The sequence below is a fragment of the Melitaea cinxia genome, chromosome 11, assembly GCF_905220565.1.
Source record: "Melitaea cinxia chromosome 11, ilMelCinx1.1, whole genome shotgun sequence".
NCBI lineage: Eukaryota > Metazoa > Arthropoda > Insecta > Lepidoptera > Nymphalidae > Melitaea > Melitaea cinxia.
The window spans coordinates 8,771,077-8,792,566 of record NC_059404.1 but is presented as its reverse complement, the minus strand read 5'-3'; the positions used below and the strand labels follow the sequence as shown (position 1 = coordinate 8,792,566).

The 21,490-nt window shown below is 30.4% G+C and overlaps 1 protein-coding gene across 1 annotated transcript in view; it reads left to right on the top strand.

Moving 5' to 3' along the window:
* LOC123658053 overlaps positions 1 to 21,490 on the top strand; it is a 47,358-nt gene that overhangs the window by 7,868 nt on the left and 18,000 nt on the right. The window contains exons 3-6 of the mRNA XM_045593535.1: positions 15,043 to 15,221; positions 16,012 to 16,062; positions 17,127 to 17,311; positions 21,127 to 21,303. Coding sequence (XP_045449491.1) covers positions 15,043 to 15,221; positions 16,012 to 16,062; positions 17,127 to 17,311; positions 21,127 to 21,303 — 592 coding nt within the window. The remainder of the gene's footprint in view (positions 1 to 15,042; positions 15,222 to 16,011; positions 16,063 to 17,126; positions 17,312 to 21,126; positions 21,304 to 21,490) is intronic.

Sequence of the window (21,490 nt, the reverse complement as noted above, 5' to 3'; positions counted from 1 at the left end):
TGAGTAAGCTCTAGAATAATTATCCTAGCGAAATGATCCTCAAATGACAAATAAAGATTTAATTTTTTTTTTTGTTTCCACTCGCCTATTCACATAATTTTACCTGAATTTTACCAATTTACGAAAGTTTTAGGTTCAAACGTAAATAACTGTAGATATATAACTGTAGATACGTCAAATATTCACAAAAAAGTGTACTGAAAACGAATGGTAAAATTCGATACAATCGCACTGAAATCACAGTCTGAAAAATAGCGTTGAATGCTTCTAGTAATTCATTACTGACAAAGGGGTACTTGAAAAATATCACGACCACGATCACGAATTTTTAACCGAGTCATGTCACCTTGCAAAAAAAATATTTACCTCGTTTTTGAACGAGTATAGAGTATCACCGAAAAATGATTTTTAGGTATTATTACATAGCAAGGTCAGAAAGTAGGTTAGGAAGATACAATAAGATTACTACAAAAAAATAATAAATGATTTGCAAATTAAAAAAAAGAAATCATTGTGAAATTTAAATGCCATTTCTTTTAGGTAACAGTTGGCTGATAAAGATGCATATCTAATTTTTTACTATACATGGATATATAATTAATACATAAAACATAAATATATTAATTAACATTTATTTCACTCTGAAACGGTGCGGAAAATAAATCCTCAACTCTGGAGTGGAAAACAGGGTCTGTCAATTGTGCCAACGAACCAGTCAAATATAATTAAAAAAAAAGAGGTTCTAAATAAACTAAAACTTCGTCTAAGCTATTTTTTTTAGTTGTTCTTTCCAGGCCTCCCACAGGATTTCCCCCATGACGAAATGAATGGTTACTGACCCTATTACTTTTGGATGACAACTTTTTGATGACGAAAAAATATAATAGGTTCAGAAATTGTAAATTTCTACCACAAAATAAGCAAATTTCGCTTTTATAATATTATAGTACCTAATAATAAATTACGTATAGGTGACCGTCGATATTATACTGAAGTCAAGCAATAACCGTTAATATTTATGGCAACTTGTTCATCATTACAGCCCATACAGTCCACTGCTGGACATAGGCCTCCACAAGTTTACGCCAAAAATAACGTGAACTCATGTGTTTTGCCCATAGTCACCACGCTGGGCAGGCGGGTTGGTGACCGCAGTACTGGCTTTTGGCTTGTCGCACCGAAGACGCTGCTGCCCGTCTTCGGCCTGTATATTTCAAAGGCAGCAGTTAGTTGGCAACTTGTTACGTTTCCATAATTATAGGGTTCGTGGAAGGGCATGATACAATGAGTTTATTAAATATAACGTCCAAAAAAAGGAGGAGATTCTTAATTCTATTGTATTTTTTTTTTCTATAAACTTCAGAACTTTTTACTGGTTTCCTAGTCCTATTTAAATTTGATCGACATCTGATCACTAATTTTTAAGTAATCGTTGATAACGCGTATTTACTTAACTACTTTTTCATTGAATTACGTTGCATTACTTATCGTTGTAATTGTAGTCGATTTTTTTTTCGTTTGCGAGCAAACATAATTATAATTTATTTATGTACTAGCAATAGCTAATTACAAATTTCATGTTTAGAAATGTAATTAGTAAACCATATTACAGTACATTGATACACAATTAAGGGGGTTGCAAAATTTATACCTTCACGAATAAGCGTCTAAGAAGGCTTACAGGAATTCGAATTATTTTTGAAGTTATGGTTAATTTTGTAAATCGCTAAATAAACCGGTCCGGCCGGAACCGTCTGGTTTGGATCGAAAGTGACAGTGAGTACCCTCCAGCTACTTGATTGGAAAGAAAGCAGTAAAAATTCCTTTATTCTCAATAAAATAAAATAAAATAAAATTATGCCCACACTCTGCCGGCTTCTACTGACTTCAATTTGTTTTTTCTTTAAAATTATTATAAAAAAATTATTGTTAAAATTGTTACTGTTTTTCATTTCTTCTATTATTTAAAATCACCTTCGAATCGAGCCGTTATAAGTAATAATATTCCTTATCTTACAGTAACATAATATATAATTGTTTTTTTTTTTTGTAAAAAAAAAGTTACATTAATTCATCACAGGCGAAAAAGGAATTCTGCTTCAACCGCCTCATCCACGGAACTGATTCTTATTATTAGACCGTGAAACTTTTTGTTCGAAGATTGTCTGTAGTCGTATAAATAAAGCTTGAAAAGCGGCTGAAAATGTGTACGAAGAAGAATCATAATAAAGTAAACTAGGAATACAAAAAGTTAATATTTATTATTTTAAATAAAACTAGCGACCTCTGTCTGTCCATATTTTTATAAAAGGCATATAGTCACCATCATAATTATGATATACTAATACCTTCTCCGCTGCATCTTATGGTATAAGTATTATTCCGATCGGTTCAGTAGTTTTCGCAGTATAACCGTACAAAAAAAAACGGCTCTCCAATTATTAGTAAAGATAGAAGATAGATGAACAGTGTGCTTTAGAGCAATGATTCAAAAGAACTTTTGAATAGTAATATTAATAGCTTTTTTTAAAGTCGCGGTAATTAACTATACTACCAAAACAATAAGTTTTAGTTTAACTATAAAATAATTTATTTTAAATTTATATACATAACAAGATAAGTTAGGCATCGTAAGAACTCGTGGCTTTTATTTATTAAAAATACTACTTTGCTACGGCTAAAAGTTTTTCGAGGAAGAGTTTTATTTTCAAGAAAACCCAACCTCAATATAAACTGTCCGTGTGATAAAATAGTCTGTGAGTACTTATTAAATAATAAATAGCAGGAAAGTATTTACTTTGTATTTTTCCTGAGCAGACGTGAAACGAAGAGTAAATTTAAAATTTAATTTTAGTTATTTTGAAGGAACGTAACGATCATTTTCCAAGAAGCAAACAACAAACTTCAGTGTCTTCTGATGGTAGTACTGAAATTTGTACGTTTTTTTTTTTATAATTTTAGTTAGGAATATGAAGTACTTTAAAAACTTATTATGCGCAATACAAAAGAATAAACATTCAATTTTTTTTTTTTAGGTTTTGACTTTTATTTATCAATATATATTTATCATGTTTTCAAATATAAATACACCATAAAACTATAAGTTTGTTAATAAGAGCGTAAATCATTTCTATTTATTTTTGAAAATTAGTTCTTGCAATAAGAACGCCGGTTTATTAAAGAAGGATAGAGACTAAAAAACGGCGAAATGCAACTTATAAGGAAAGATTCGTTACAATAAATATCGAATATACAACCTCAACGCAAGAATATAATAATACTAATTAGATACATACCAATATTTTTACTTTATATTTTTTGAACATCATTAGGCGTGCTCTGTAGAGCGTTATTTGTTAAACACTTGTGTATGTAATATATAAAGCACAGCACCTATCGTTCTTGTTATTATAAATTAGAATATAGCACCAACTTAATGGACTCTTTTAATAGTAAAATTATAGCTTCAATTTAAGGACTTGGGTTGCTTTTGAAATGTACGAGTATGTGTACTTTTTTTTTTAATCGGCTCAAAACTTCAATTTTCTTCCTTGTTTTTTACTTGTAGTAATATTAAAAAGAGGTAAAGTTTCTAGCTTTTTTTGTTTGTAGGGGGTAATCTTCGCAAAAACTGATCCAATCATGAAAATTCTTTCATTAACAGAAAGCTACACTATTCAAGAGTAATATATTTTATTATTAAATATATTTTATTGTTACTGAACAAAAATTCAGTGAAAAATATATGTAAATCAACATATGTAAATCAAGTCGCAGAAATGCGAGCGACATGAAAACTTTACTATATATTTGCATCACAAAAATAATAATTAACGCCCAACGAAGTGGGCACGGGTCGGCTAGTATTAGATAAGTTAAGACCTTTTTATTGAATTATATAATATTTAATAAAAATAGCACTCCAAATTCCTCTAATTATATTTTAAATAACGTAATAAATTAAATCTACACAAAATATATGTATATTTAGAAGAACTATTGCTAAAGTTATATCAAAGCAAAAAAAATTGATGTTTGCTTGTATTATCTCAATTAATTGTTTCATTCATAAGCTACGACAATTTGATGTTATTAGCTAAACAAATAAAGATGGATTGAATTAGATAAATTATTGCTTTCTGTTGTTCATAAACTTAGTTTGGCATTAGTGTTGACTGTATTTTATTGTTTATAATATTTATAACACAATTTTTTGACTTTACTGCATCACTTTTTACTTTTAGAAACAATTAATTGTTTTACATTTGATTGATAGGGACGAGGCAAAATATTTTAGGTGTAGGATAGTGTCTTGTGTCGCGTTTTTTTTATATACAAGAACCGAAACATACAAATACATACATTAGATAAACAAATTATGTACCTTTGTACAATTTTATATAACGTCTGGAAACAAACATGTGACCATTGGTGTAAATTCTGATGTGATGATTGATGTAAATTCAATATCCCAGTAATTATATCCTAGATTATTTCATTACATAAAGGTTTAAAAATAAGATTTGTACCTCTCTTTCTATTCTCGTTTAATGTAATCGTTTGTAACTAATGACTGTGTGGTTACGGCAGTAAGAATAAAAAAAAAGCCAGCAGTCGGATGGTTACCCCGCCATCGGTCGGTTTTTTAAGTTCCGAGGTAGTAGTGAAATTGTGTTATCCCTTAGTCGCCTTTTACGACACCCACAGGAAGAGAGGGGGTGGCTATATTCTTAATGTCGTAACCACACAGCAACATATAACTAATAAGGTAATGTAAAATATTTTTAATTTTGTTTATAAAGTATGAATAATTAAATTCAAAATAAAAAATAACTTTATTGAAATAGGCTTTAAAAGCAATTTTGAATCGTTGATCTACAAATTAAAATTTTAAGTATCGTTAAACGTGAAACTATCTTCGGCTTGAAATGTAGATTCTTCAGAGAAGAATCGTTAAGGAACTCCGCAGTTACTTTAAAAAAAACTGTGTTTTGTGTCCCTAAATCTACAAATATTTATAATTTATATAATTCTGCAACGAATAATAAGCTTTGGATATTAATTTATTTTTAATACAAGCTTTAAATTTAATCTGAGGCAATTGCAAAATCGCTTGTGTAATTTGTACATGCGAATACCATAACCTAGAAAGGAGACATTTACTTTGTGCAGTCAGAAGCTTAAAGTTACAATTTTGTTTCTTCTCGTGTTTATACTGCGTTTGTTAATATTTTTTCAAAATAGTTCTTTTTTATATGCATATTGTGTTTATCATATTATTATTTATATATCGAAGGGAAATTTCCTTAGAACCGTTGTGATTTGAAACTCGATGAAACGAAAATGCATTACAATAAGGAAAACAAACACATAATTATATAGGAGCGAATGAGATAGAATACAGTACACAGTATTTTATCATGATCATCATCATCATCACTGCAGCCTATTGCAGTCCACTGCTGGACATAGGCCTCCATAAGTTCGCGCCAAAAATGGCGCGAACTCGTTTGTGTTGCCCATAGATAGTCACCATGCTGGGCAGGCGGGTTGGTGACCAATATTAATGTATTGTTTAATAATAAATAAAAAATGTGTGTGTGTGTGTGCAATTCACACACGGTAGAAGTTAAACTTCTGAAAAGTATCCTACGAGAGATTTTGGCGCGAACTTGTGGAGGCCTATGTCTAGCAGTAGACTGTATTAGGTTGAAGTAAGTGAGACATTAATATTAATTTCTATACACTCCTAAAATTTCAACCAAGTTTTAATATATTGTAACGTAATCGTATGAGTATCCTTATTATATGTATAGGTACATAATGCAATACTTTGCTCTGATGTAATTTTTGTTGAATGATTCGATCAAGTAACAATCGCCCAGGTTCAATTTTTTACACTAATTATACATTCATACGTCTAAGAAGGAGGTCAAGGATAAGAACAATTGTTGTGTATAATCAATTGTCTTTAGAAGGCTGCATTCAATAAATCATTTTGTGTACAGTAAAAAACAATAGGTATATAACGGAAAATAAAACATCATTATTAATTTAGAATTAGTTACATTAAAATTTATTTACAAAATCTATATACATAAACGGAAATCTAATTGCATATAGCTTACAAAATGCTACATTAAAAAAGATATTTTTTTTTTCGTTAATGACAGGACTAAGTTTCTATAAAATAATTGTGTTTACTCGCAAACGAAAAAAAACTGACTTCAATTACATCGACAAGTAATACAACGTAGGTAGACCAAATATAGTCAAGTACATAAATAAACGTTATCAATCATTACTCAAAAAGATATTCTTCGGTATTTATTATTCGGTGCAGGATTACATAGTTGATAAATATGTGTGGACTTAGTGACGCTGTATTTTTATGCAACATGTTACTAATTTTGTACTAAAACACAGTTTATAATATTACTAGCTGACCTGGCGAACTTCGTATCACCTTATTCTTTTCTGAATAATAACATAATATATCAAAATAAAATATAGCCTATCTTTTAAGTTGGATCAAACTGCACACGGTGTTCAAATTTGATTAAAATCGGTTAAGTAGTTTAGGAGTCCATTGAGGACAAACATTGTGACACGAAATTTATATATATTAAGATTTTACAAAAGAGTAACTGCGGAGTTTCTTGCCGATTCTTCTTTGCAGAATCTACATTCCGAATCGGTGGTAGCTTTACTTTTACAAAAATAATAATTTCTTTTTATAGTTTTAATTTGTAAAATGATGATTCGAAAGTGCTCTTGGGGCCTATTTGAATAAAGCTGTTTTTGATTTTGAGTTGTCATCAAATCTCGATCAAACTTAAATAGGACTACATGACGAGCATCAACTTTTGAATAAAATAAGAACCATCAAAATCGCTATATACCCAGTGAAAAGTTATGCGGGCTGTTTTCTGTGTCATAAAAGGTTGTTATTACTTTTTTAATATTAGACAAATAGTAAAAGAACGCTTTGGCGATCTGAAACTATTGCAACTGTTATAGTACTTCGTTTTCAGTTTTCTTAAAATTATGTAAAGATAAAATATCTCAATATAAACAAACGAATTTAAAAGTACGTTAATATTTATTTCTATATACAAATTCAACTTTCAACTTTTGTTTGAAATTTGCATACTTCATACTCTGTAATATGACGATTTCATTTTTTAAATTTTTTTAAGGAGATCGATTTAAAAATAATTCCTAATTAACCCCCAATGTTCGCTTTTCCGCCCGGTCCTGCTTTTCACTATCCACCTAATTTATTTAATAGCGAGCCTAGTTTTGTGAGGAATGTTGCGAAAACTAAAAAAAAACTCTTTTTATGTGACGGACTATGACGAACATATTTTATACTTATTTGGACCGAGTACAGTATTCATTAGTAGGTATTTTGTTTATATTTCCGCTTTGCTAATAGTTTTGTCGGTTTTATAATTGATATTTAACTGACTAATTGATACAATTTCAGTAGTTGTTGAGTGTTACGATAACATGCTAATTTAAAACGAATACTAATGAACATCGATGAATTCTTGACATATTTTTTTTTACTTACAGATACTTAAACTCACTTCAGGTAATTATACCATATCAAGTATATTCTATAATTAATTGATATTCATACGTTGATACTGTTTTATCACTTTCGAATTTTAATTTTAGGTAAAGTGTTGATGCTATTTTAGTTCAAATGTAATTATTTAAGTACATTTTGTATAATCTTTAAAGTTCGAGGTGTTCTTCTAAAGAGATAGCTCTTTTGTATTTAAAAAGAATACTATTTTCGTGGTTACATCCAAACTTACTTATTTGTAGACTATTTTAAATATTAGTAAAAAAGTAGCTTGGTGAAAATCCGTAAATACATTATATACAAAAACAGAAAAAAACCAATCTGATGACAACATGTCTCCTCTTTTAAACCTTACTTGATCTTTCTTCGGGCAAATTATGCTCATCTTTTATAAAATCCTGTTAACTATTACGGGTTTACCACTCTTCAGAATCAAATTCAAAAATGTACAGAGAATTTAACAGGCTTATTTAAGTGACAAAAAACTTGAAGTATACCAGCTTCGATATTCTAAGAAGATCAAGTCTAAATTAATTGATAAACAAAAACATAGAGCATCGATATTTAAGTAATGATGAGAGATGGTTGAAGTTTAGGGTAAGTCAATAAACTCAAGACGCTCGATGACCTGATTTTTTTCATACTTTAAGGTTAGAAAACAAGCTTATGGTAAGCAGTTACCGTTGCCTATGGGTATCCACAAAACCAGAAGCATCGTAAGCGCGTTGCCGAAAATACACCCGACCCTCCCCAGGAGATCTGGCCACTTTACCCACCACGGTAATATAACACTACGTGAGAACAATATATTTTGACCGTGATCTTCTGTAAGGTAGACATTCTTTCTCAGTTGGACTGTTATAAATTGTGACCAGAATATTTACTTCTATAAACACACATCTTTAATCCTCTAATACCACCGCGGATATTATTGCATATTTTAAATTATGTGTCTAAAATAATTGCAGTCTAGATGATGAAGTAACTTCATAGGGATTACTTCAAGTTCAAGTCAAGTTTAGTAAAAATGCTTATAAATAAGTGTCTAAATTTTACATAAATTTTGACAAAAATTGCACATTTTAGCTTACTTACCAAGGATAGATATTAATATGACGTTGCGGATTTTTTTATATGTGCTAAGATCTGACATTTTTATAGTTAGTAAATTTGACTCAGCCTATAAAATCCTATTGCCGGGCAAATGCCATTTCTCCATCTAGAAGAAGTGTCGGAGCTTAATCGACCATGCTGCTACCACTACGGGTTGGCGAATATAATTCCTAATAGGAGTAGCGATTGCAACCAGATCTATCATAACAATCACGATAAATGTCATAACAAGCGCTAAACGTGATCTCCGAGATACGGTGGGAAGGCATAATGTCCAGATCGGAAGGTAATATTTATAACACATATGGCATCGATCGCACGCACACGCATCGATCATACCAGAGTGATGTCATTATTGTAGTACCTACACTGTATTGATGTATCATTGACCATTACGTCGACTTAAAAGGATAAAATGACGAAGTAATGCAATTTCTTTTGACATGTTTTAAAAATTATTAAGATTTCTATTATAAATATTTGCTACTACACTTAGCAAATAATGTAGTTTTCTCTTTACGAAAGCATTTTCAGAATTTGATTCGCCAGAAGTTATCCCTAACAGCAATCTTATAAACCTGAATAATAATAATGAAAATAACAAATTGAATACTCAAAAAGTCAAAAGTATTTCACAAAAACTATTTAACCAAAAAATGTTCTAATCTAAATTAGTGTGGTGATTTTAATATTCGTTACATAAAGAAACAAATCATGATTACATTACGAGAATAGTTGCGTGTATAGTAATAACATTAATTGCGCTTTTTTTTTTGCAAATTAATGGACAAAGTAAATTAACAAACATTCTAATAAGACTGCTCATTCATCTTAATATTAACATGACGATCGAGCCTATAACGAAACCTAATTACTTCACTGATTCGCTGAGGTCTCTATAATTTGAATAAGTTTTACAGATCGCGCTAAGTCAATAATTCTATAGACAAGAAGATTGAAGCTGTCAGCTCAACCATAACACAAATTGTCTAATACATAAATTACGCCGATTGCATAGCTAAAATTGCCTACATTTTTAACCGACTTCAAAAAAGGAGGATGTTACTCAATCGAGCGTATATGTATGTTCAGGGATAACTTCGTCGTTTATGAACTGATTTTAATTATGCTTTTTTGTTGGAAATGAGATATCCCAAGAGTTGTACTGTGATAAGGACACCAGGATCAAGATGGCGTCCCAGAGAAATCAAGGGGACCCTTCGAAAATCGTAGTGGCGACTAGTACGTTTGTTAATTTTTTTCGTCTACTTACGTTGTATTCCTTATCGATGTAATTGTAGGCGGTTTTTTTCTTTTGCTTGCAAACACAAATATTCTAATTATTTTCGTAACTTTTTTAATCGAATATAAAGTTAAATATAGAAAACGACTTTTGTAATTATATTATAGTATTGTTTAAAATTTTATTTTACCTTAGAAAGGTGATAAGAATTTTTTTTTTCAAGGATTTCATAGCGACGAGATATAGTTCTTAATTTTAATATATGACTATAGATTCCGATTTAAACTATCGCCACCGAATCAAGATATTAACGGATAGAGAAAGAACACAAATAAATCTACTAAATAATTATTTACTTAAATATCTCACGATATCACCGACTCTTTGTCCGAGAATACTAACCGTAAAATGAAAAGTGTTTTCAGAATGTGAATTGTCATTGACATTTTCCCTTATATTATACGTTTAATCGCACTTTTGCAAAGCCAATAGCTAAGAGATCACTCGATTTCGATCGAGCGATAAGTCCGCCGATTGTATACTATTTATATTTTTTAAGTTTCTTAATTTAGTATCGTCTATTTATTTCAGGTGTACAATAAAGTAGATTTCATTCATTCATTTAGAAGTAATTAAAGGAAAGAAATTAGCACCTAAAATTACCAATTATGATTACCTAAGGTAAACTAAAATTACGTTACCTTAACTTTACTTTTACAGTAAGCCTAAATATGAAATAATTATTCATATTCATAATTTAATACTTTATTTCATTAAAATAATGGTCACCAAAGTGTTAAAACTTATAGTAATAGGAGAAAAGTTTAACCCGACAAATTAGGATATCGACATAACTATCATTTATAATTCTAGTTTAATAATAAAATTATAGTTTTCGCGCTATCTTTAACAGAAAGTTATTTGAAATTTAATCTAGTTAAATGAAATAAGGATATTGTGATCATTGTTTCTATACGGCTAACGTTAATATTTACATAATACGTTACATTATTATTTTATAAAATACAACAATTTATGTATTCATTAAATTTATGGACAAGACTAAACAGCCCTATAAACATTTATGTTACTTAAATATGATAGGACTCCTCAGTATCCAAAATCGTTATCCCTAAGCTGATATTTGACAAAAGTTATAAACTCCAGCAGGGACTCAATATTCACATGGATAGCTTAATTTCTTAAAGTTTTAAATTAAATTCTATATTGTGCGTCGTTACTTGCTTAAAACTTACATTGTAAACAAAAAAATTGATAATTTAATGGAATAATCATTATAATTTTTCATTAATCAGCCTATACAGTCCACTGCTGGACATAGGCCTCCACAAGTTTACGCCAAAAATAACGTGAACTCATGTGTTTTGCCCATAGTTACCACGCTGGGCAGTCGGGTTGGTGATCGCAGGGTTGGCTTTGTCACATCGAAGACGCTGCTGCCCGTCTTTGGCCTGTGTATTTCAAAGCCGGCAGTTGGATAGTTACCCCGCCATCGGTCGGCTTTTTAAGTTCTAAGGTGGTAGTGGAACTGTGTTATCCCTTAGTCGCCTATTACGACACCCACGGGAAGAGAGAGGATTCTTTAGTACCGTAGCCATGCGGTGGTAATGGAATAAAGAATTGTGTATTAATTATTAATTAACAAACACATGAAAAAAAAAACAAAAAAACAACAAAAACTTGAATTTATTAATAAAAATAGTATTCATAGATTATGCTAATATATCTTTACAAGATTATCACACATTTCTTGATCTTTGCCATATTCATAATTACTTAGAACAATGTCTCAAAAAATGAGCAATCAGAAAAAAAATAGTACAATAAATTGGCTACACGAACAATAGTTATCGACATTTAATTTAAATCAAAATTCTATAGTATATAAAAAACAATAAAATCGTAAACTTAGGTTTGGACTTAGCTAATTTCATAGCAATTATTTCGCAACGTAATTTTGCTCTTTATTCAAATGTTAAGTAGTGTATACAAAAAAATGTTCCATTGCAAGATCTAAATGCAAGATCTCACTGTACTTTAGCAATAAAATTTTGCAATGGAAAATGTAGTTGTTCGTTTTTAGAAATAGGAAATATTTTCTACATAGTTAGAATCTATTTACGGTCAAATTGATTTCTGACGAATAATACTTCGTAAGAGTTTATAATTTAAAGAAATATAAACGAAAAAGCTAAAAAAATACTTGCATTCTATTAAAATTAATATTAATTTAAGGAGAAATGTCTCGTGATTTTGTTTAGTTTAACTGCATATTCGTTTAAATTCAATAAAATAATCGTTTGTCTAGTTTCCGTTATTTTTGCTCCTACTTGTGAAACAAAATGATTTCGCCGATGTCACGTAGCATATCGAAGACAAAGAAGAGATTTATCTGCGTAATCACGACCGACGATATTACAACTTCAAATAAATTAATAAAAGTCTAAGAATAGCTTTCAAAATATCAATTTGTTTCTTTTTTGTTATTCATCCCTGACGACCTACAAAGCTAAATATTTATTTATTACTATAATCTATCTGCGTTTAGAAATAGTGATTCATCTTGTGGGATTCCCCTCCGTGCCTCGGAGAACACAGTCATTAAGCCATGGTTACTGTCGTAAATACCTAATAACGATCGTTACTCATAGTACAGTCAACCTGTCAACCCGCGGTGAAGCAGCGTGATGGATTAAGCTCCAATCCTTCTCTTACATGGAGAAAGATGCTCATGCCTAGCTGTAGGATGTTACAGGCTGAATCATATCGTATCGTATCGTTGTCATCCTGTTTAGACACGCATTTGACCAATTATAATAAATATTACGTAAAGAACGCCGTTTTTAAAATGAAAAAATTAAAATAAGTCACTAAAAAATTTTATTTATACTTATAATATATATTTATTTATTATAAAGTAAAAATTTATTTTAATTGACAGATTAGTGAAATATGGATTCTAATCCATTATCTCGGATAACCAAGGGCTTGATGTAACGCGAAGATATCAAGTGTTCCTTGTACCTACGTCAAGCCAATTAATAGGTACTGGTCCTGATACGTGTTAAGAGTTTATTTGGTAAAGTGATATACAATACGTGGTTTTTTCTCACGTCAAGTATCGTTTTTAATTAAATATCCTGGCCACTGTTCATGCACCTTGCTTAATCTTAGATACACATATTTTTATTATTAACAATTGAATTTAATGTATAATAGGTATATAACGATTATAATAATATGCTCTATCAAATCATAGTTCACGTTACATGAATTATTATAAATTCAAATGAATCATTAAAATATATGTTATTACATCCCTCATGTTAAATACTAGCTTTTACTTGCGGCTTCGAACGCACAGAATTTTTTTAAATAAAAAGATCCTAAGTTACTTACTTCTAATACTTCGAAAAATATGTGTACAAAGTTTCATGATGATCAGTTATGTAGTTTTCACGTGAAAGCGTAACAAACAAACTTACATTCACATTTATAATATTACTTAGAATATTAGAATCACACATTTATAATATTACTTAGAATTTAACAAAAAAGTTGTTGTTCAGTTCGTAGAGTTATAAAATAAATAAATTGCTAAATAAAAGTAGCCCAAGTTACTCCTTATTACATCAGCTATCTGTCAGTGAAAGTCCCGTCATAATCGGTTCAGCCGTTTCAGAGATTAGCAGGAATAAACAGACAGACAAAAATTGTAAAAAATGTTATTGTGGTATATGTACCGTGTATACATCCATATGCATTTAGTACAAAGCGGTTATTTTAATATTACAAACAGACACTCTAATTTTATTTATTTGTACAGATGTAACGACTCATCGAATCGTCTCGCGTCTCTTATTATCGTTTTTGTTATTACAAGTGAAACAACAATTAAATTACAAATAATATAAAATGTAACCTAGAGTTAAGCTATTAAAATTGAAGTAAAAATAAGAGTAAAATTTTAGGATGATATAAAATAGGAAAAGCATTAATGACTCTATAAAACATTTTAAAATACAGGAAGACACGTTGAAGAAATCAGAATGAAGAGAAATTTTACTGATACTTTTTTTTATGTTTACTATTGAACTTATACACTAAGTTCTGATAGTGGCTTTTTCCTTACAAGCTCTACTTATTAGGAGATTTATGTAATCCCTACCGGAATAATATTATCATATATACTGACTTGGCCTACAATATTATAGTGATAAACTTTTATACATACATACCTTCAATTGTTGTTTTCTTTGTGAAAATCATTTTATTTTACTAGATAAGGCACAACAGACCTTGATTAATATCTGGACCAACCCAACATACCTATTCAGTTGAACTAATCTGTCTTGATAAACTCCAACTCAACTTAAAAGAATATTACAGCCTAATTCATTATTTACTCTCAATTTTTTTTTTTTTTTACTCCTGAATGTTTTGTGTCTAGTTCATTGTTTCATTATACTTGCAACGCACGAAAATAATACTCAATCAACAATTATCATTTCTATGTAAAAAAATGTAAATGTTTATTTTTATTTTTTATATAGTACTTTTTTATCGTACCTATATTAAGAATTTGTAATGCTCATCACATAAGACGATACAATAATATTCTAGACAACAAAGGCAACATAAATTATTGCCCTATTGATGATAAATTACCGATATAGCACCATTTCAATTTCTTTCGATTCAATTTCCTTTTAGTAATTTTTTGGGTCCGTATTTCGGTAATAACCCGTTTCCGATTATAATTACTTTCTATTATAACAAATCAAGATCATCACGATTATTAAAAACCTAAACATAATTTAGTCTGCTGTATAATGTGAATTTTGTTATTTATTATATTAAACAACTTTTTCGGTATTTATCGCGGTTTATTAAGTTTTTTAGATGCGCAACGTTTCGAATACTTTACAGCAACCATGGTCACGTGAGAACTGAGGACTTTTGTAATTTCTTTACCGTTTATTATGCGGTTATTGCAAATTAAAAATTACGTGCGCCTAATCTGATTTTAACACTTCCATATTTTAAAAATGTAATTTTTATTTTGTTTCAGATAAAAATGTTTACGTTTACATTATGCCTTTTGGCGCTATGCAGTGCAGCGCTGGCGCAAAATATAATTCTACAAACGAATCCCGTTGACACGTTTTTACAAAGCATTTCGCCTTCAAATTTTGGTGGTAACAATAGAGGTATATTCCCACCACAAAGATTACCTGTCAATGGACTTGGGTATGTCAAATATACTTCTACTATCTGTAACTTGTAAATATATTAATATACACTTGTAACTAAATCTTGAAATTTCACACAGTTATTTTTAGTGCTTTATTCCTTTGTATGATATGTTGTATCTATTAAAATTTAATATTTTTTGAAGTGAAACTTCTTTAGCATGAGGGTAAAATTTTTACGGATGAAACGGCAACGTTTATGTAAACGGCAACGTTTTCGTCGATAGCGCTGGAACGGAAATCTAAAGCTTTAGATTTGTATAAATATAATTAAGACTTAAAAATTAGTTCGCCAAAGAAGTTTGAATTCTGACATGTGTACTTTGTAGGCACGCACTTTCTCTGGTATTTTATTAAACGCCAAATCTTAAAATATATTTCTAAATCAATGAAATAAAAAAATAACTTCACAAGTAAAATGTCTCATCTGTGTGAAATTTCTTTTGCATGATACAATTATAACCATTATGTTAGAGCCCCTTTATAACAAGCAACTTAAGAAAATAATTATGTAATGCACTTGTCACTAAATTTCTTAAAATGTCTACACCGCTTCAACGCGGCGGAAATCTCTATACGATGCTTAAATAGCGTGTAATTAATTAATTTCTAATTTTAGAACTATTTCCTATTAAACATCCTCTGTATAATCGTAATAATTTAAATTTGTTGTAGTAACATTTAAATTTCTTAGTGATTCCTATTAGATACTGCACAAACCTATGTAATTAATTTATGCTTGATTGTATGTTGCATGAACTAAATATTTGCACCAATTCTGTTAACAGCAAACAACAAGCGCCGGATTTCGAAGAGCTAGCTCAACAATACAACTACAGGTTATTTTTATTGTAATTTCATGAACACCATTTTGGGAGTTAGCAGTTTGCCTGCAGGGTGATGTATATGGGCTGCTATAGGATTTTGGGTTCGATTCCCATCCAGACTCTGAGTGTACCATATATGTAAAAAAAAAATATGTTTACAAATATTTATATGAAAATTTGAATAAAATTCGATAATTATCTAAAACACAAAATTAAGTCTCTCTTAAAAACGGCCACGAAACAGTCGACCTGTACGTATATCAAAAACATTCAAAATAAAGCCATTTTTGCACTATTATTTGAATTATTGCTACTTGGTTTTTGTAAAAAATTAAGGTATTTTCAGAGGAGAGAGCCTTCTGGAACATAATGCATAATACTTTTATGATTCTCTTTTCTGTAAATAAATTAGCCTACGATTTGAAAGGATAGTTCGTATACGATATAAAAAGATATCCCTAAAGTACCAATATTTAATGTTATATACATTTGCAAGTTTAATTTTTTTTTTGTAAAAAATTAAGTCTTATGTTATTAACAGATAATTATGTAAGTGTGAAATTAATTAAGTCCTCGCAACTCAAGAACTCAAAATTGAGCATGGCGAGAGATATTACTTTCTACAGCTAATTCATTAACTAGTTACTTATTTTATTATAAAATTCTGATTATAGTTCCGATAAAAAAAAGTTTAAATAAATTAAATTTATTATTTAAGTTTTTAGTATTTTTTAATGAAATAATACTTCAATAGTTCATCTATAAATTTTAAAATTCAATTTAGATTTATGTTTGAAAAACAACAAACATCCATCTAAGGCCGTTGTGTTTTTATGTCCTATACGTCGTAAAGTTGCTAGTAAAGAATTATATTTGCATGAAGCCCACATTTAATAGGTACATAAAAAAAACACCAACATCTTCATACAACCTAATTCGTTTTATATTAGTTTGTAATTTTACATACCAATATATAAATGATCTTGATTATTATTGTTTATTTAATTTACATATATTTTTACGCACTGTGTAATTTTTTTTTAATTGATTGTAACCATCTGCGAATATAGTTTCAGTAATCCCCCTCCCCCGCTGGGGTCAGGGCAAGATCCAGCCACGCAAAGTTGCGGTATCGTCCCGCCTTTCTGCGTTAAATCCCGCTATCGGACTATTGATGGATCTTGTAATAACTTACTAAGACCTACGCTCGGGACTCCTCAAACTCCTTACGGTCGATTAGTTCAGTACAAATACGGTGACGGTAAGTACAAACGTCTAAACTTGTTATGAGACTATCATGGTTTCTTTTTTTATAGTGAAGCTTTATAATAGGTCTTTACCTATGAAATTACCGTTTTTAATGAAATAAGTTAACGCACTTTTTTTTCTACATTTTTTATTTTTATTATTCAAAGTAATTACCCATGGAATCAATGCACTTTTGCCAACCTAGTGGTAACTTATTATTGCCTTCCTTGAAAAACTCTGCTGGACGAGAGGCAACAAACTCTTTAAAGGCATTTTGTACTGCCTCTCGAGTATTGAATTTTTTCCCGCCAAAAAGTTATCCAAATTCTGGAAAAAGCGGAAGTCTGTAGAAGCAGGATCTGGTGAGTACGATGGATGAGGAAGAACGTAGTTCGCGCTGGCGTTCATTCAATTCGTTAGGTACCCATTTGTCGAGCTTCTTTACCTTGCCAATTTGACGCAAATGGACCCATATTGTTTTAGCGCTAACTTCGAAAGCTGCTGCTAATTCAGCTGTAGTTTGAGAATCAGCCTCCACAATCGCCGTTAATTCGTCATTGTCGACCAACATTTTCGGCCGACCACGTGGTTCGTGTCTTAGGTTAAAATTTCCGGAACGAAAGCGAGCAAAGTAATAACGGGTGGTACGATCGTTAGTAGTGTTCGCACCGTAAACGCTTTGCTACCCGGCGGAACTCATACTCCATTATCACTCGAATTTTTAACATATCCATGATGACGAAAAACGTACAAATGCGATGTAAACAGAACGCTAACCATTAAACAAATGACCAATTATAAAAAAAGAATTGTATATTTTTTAAATAAAAATAATATCAAATTCGAGTTCTTAGCTATTTTTTTTTTAGTTTTGAAATAGCTAGTACGACGAAACGGCAATTTCATAGGTAAAAACCTAATATTAAGCGAAGTCTTTATATGTGGATTTTTCTATTATCAAAATTTTTGGAACTGTTGAAACGTTTTTATATTTTTTATGATTAGAAAACTGTTATCTAGAGAATATAATAAGAAGAATATATACATAATTATTACATTATATACATTAATTATACTATATTTTGTTATAAGAACACAGACTTTATTAAAGCAGTAGTAATTTTTAGATTCCTGAAGGCTAAGAACACTGGGATATATCAAATCAAAGTCGAACCCTTTAGTTTAACTCCACTATTCGTAAATCAGTTCATTTGTTTTTCTTTTTAACCGACTTCCAAAAAAGGAGGAGGTTCTCAATTCGACTGTATTTTTTTTTTTTTTTTTTTTTTTATGTATGTTACATCAGAACTTTTGACCGGGTAGACCGATTTCGACAAATTTTATTTTAATCGAAAGGTGGTGTGTGCCAATTGGTCCCATTTAAATTTATTTGAGATCTAACAACTACTTTTCGAGTCATATCTAATAATGCGTTTTTACTTGACGCTTTTTTCGTCGACCTACGTTGTATTATACCGCATAACTTTCTACTGGATGTACCGATTTTGATAAAATTTTTTTTGTTGGAAAGGGGATATCCCTAGTTTGGTACCGTGATAAGGAAACTAGGATCTGATGATGGGATCCCAGAGGAATTGAGGGAAACTCTCGAAAATCCGTAATAACTTTTTACTGGGTGTACCGATTTTGATAATTTTTAATTTAATCGATAGCTGATGTTTATCATGTGGTCACATATAAATTTCATCGAGATCTGATAACTACTTTTTGAGTAATCTTTAATAACGCGTAGTTGCTTGACTATTTTTTCGTCGATCTACGTTGTATTACTTGTCGATGTAATTGAAGTCGGTTTTTTTTTTCGTTTGCGAGCAAACACAATTATTTATTATTCTTCTATGGGATTATAACAGGCATACAGTTGAAATTTTACAGAATTGTTAAGACTTTTAATGTTTTAATAGGGTTATATAATGTAATGATGTACTAAGAGAACTTGCTTCTAATTATTTTTATTTTTATTTTTCCAACGAAAATAAACCATTTCCACAAGGTTGAATAATTTTAGAACGTTTCCTCAATAATAAAACCTTTATAGTGTTAAATATTTTACAGAGCTACAGATCCTATCGTGTTTGAATCTGCAAAAGCACTTCATGATTTATTTTTCTAACAGTATAAATGATAGTTCAAATTCACAAGAAATAACAAAAACGAGTTAAGCAGTACTATAAGTACATATATTTCTTTCAATCAAAATGTTCGTAATTCTCAAAAAGAGAGAATTCACCAAAAAGAAAAGCAACAAAAATACTTTAATTTAGGTAACTACTCGAAATAACGAGTAAAATAGGTTCAAGAATTCTATCTTAAATTGAAGGTTTCCGAACATTGATTTCCTTTATTGTAGAGTGAAAGATGGGTGGTGAATACAAATTAGATGACAAAAATAGTCACGCAGCCAAAATAAAATTTTACTCGAATTACCCACATTTTACTGTAGCATATGCCTCCACTTAGGTATTTAAAAATAATTAAATAATAATCTATTAGCCTTCTGTTACGAATACACCAGAAACTTTAAATCAATGGTCTAATTACCTGGTCTTTTACGATTCCTTAATGACATTAAAATTGTTATCAAAATTACAGACCATTAATCATCGCAAGACTTAATGGTAAAGATATTATTTCTAGGACATTTTTCTTTCAATCTGAACCAAACATTAACGGTTACAATCAATCATCTTCAATTGTTTCAATAAAAAAGTACATATATTGCTTCTGAATTACGAAAATTATTCCTAATACGTCAGATGGTCTATTATATTATTTTTTACGGTTTTCAAGCGTCGTATAGTATATTTATTTGGTGTAATACTAACCTATACTTGTATATATTACACACATTTATATATTGAATAGCCCGTTGGCGCTGTTTGTAGTGGCCCTGCTTCCTGTTGCGCGGATTCCCGCCTGAATCTGGGGTTTATTATATTGTAATATTTGTATTATTCATCAAAAAATATATAGTTATAACAGTCGTCTGTTACCTATAACACAAGCATTAAGTTGCTTACCATAGGAGTAGACGACCGTGTCTGAATGTTATAAGAAAAAAATATATATTAATGCTACTATTTTTAACCGACTTCAAAAAAAGGAGGAAGTTACTCAATTCGACCGTATATTTTTTTTTTTATGTATGTTAGGGGATAACTCCGTCGTTTATGAACCGATTTTGATAATTCTTATTTTTTTGGAAAGGAGATATCCCTAGTTTGGTACCGTGATAAGAAAACCAAGATCTGATGATGGGATCCCAAAGAAATCGAGAGAAACTCTCGAAAATCCGCATAACTTTTTACTGGGTGTACCGATTTTGATGATTTTTAACAGAATCGAAAGCCGGTGTTTATCATGTGGCCACATTTAAATTCCATCGAGATCTGATTACAACTTTTGGAGTAATCTTTGAAAATGGGTATTTACTTGACTATTTTTTCGTCTACCTACGTTGTATTACTTGTCGATGTAATTGAAGTCGGGTTTTCTTCGTTTGCCTGCAAACACAATTACCTATGTATTCAATTTTGAAACGCAAAGAAAAGATATTCTAAGCTACGTCGTACTCCAAGGGTTCGGAATTCCGATAAGATGCGTATTATATATGCGAATTCGTCAGTCAGTAATGGATGGATGAATTATTTAGATAGTTTTTCATGCTGAGCATTTCACGACAACACTGGTTATGTCCTCGTAGGTAGATTTTGAACTATTATAAATCGCATATCACAAAAAATTCATTGTGTATCGAAAAAATAATATAAAAATTTACAATTTTAATATACATATGTGTTATTTTAGGTATAAGTACTTTTCCAACATCTCAGTCTGGCAAGGAGTTACCGAATGCACGAGTGATAAGTAGTTTCCTGTTCCCGGAGCAAAAATTGGTCGACCCAGTGTGGAATTTAAACGCCCAGCAGTGGGGTCAAATTATAACTCACGACATGTCTCTCACGGCTGGCGTAGCTCAAAGTCGTAAGTATAATTTTGTTTTGTTTTGTTTTGGTTTGTTCCTTATATATTATTAAGGTGTAGAATATGATACTTCAACTAGAAGGGATAATATAAATAAAGATCTAGTATCAAAAAAAAAAAAAAACAATAGGTACAATGCCGCCTACGGACAGAGCTGCTTTTGTCTTAGTGTAATGATTAAAAATAA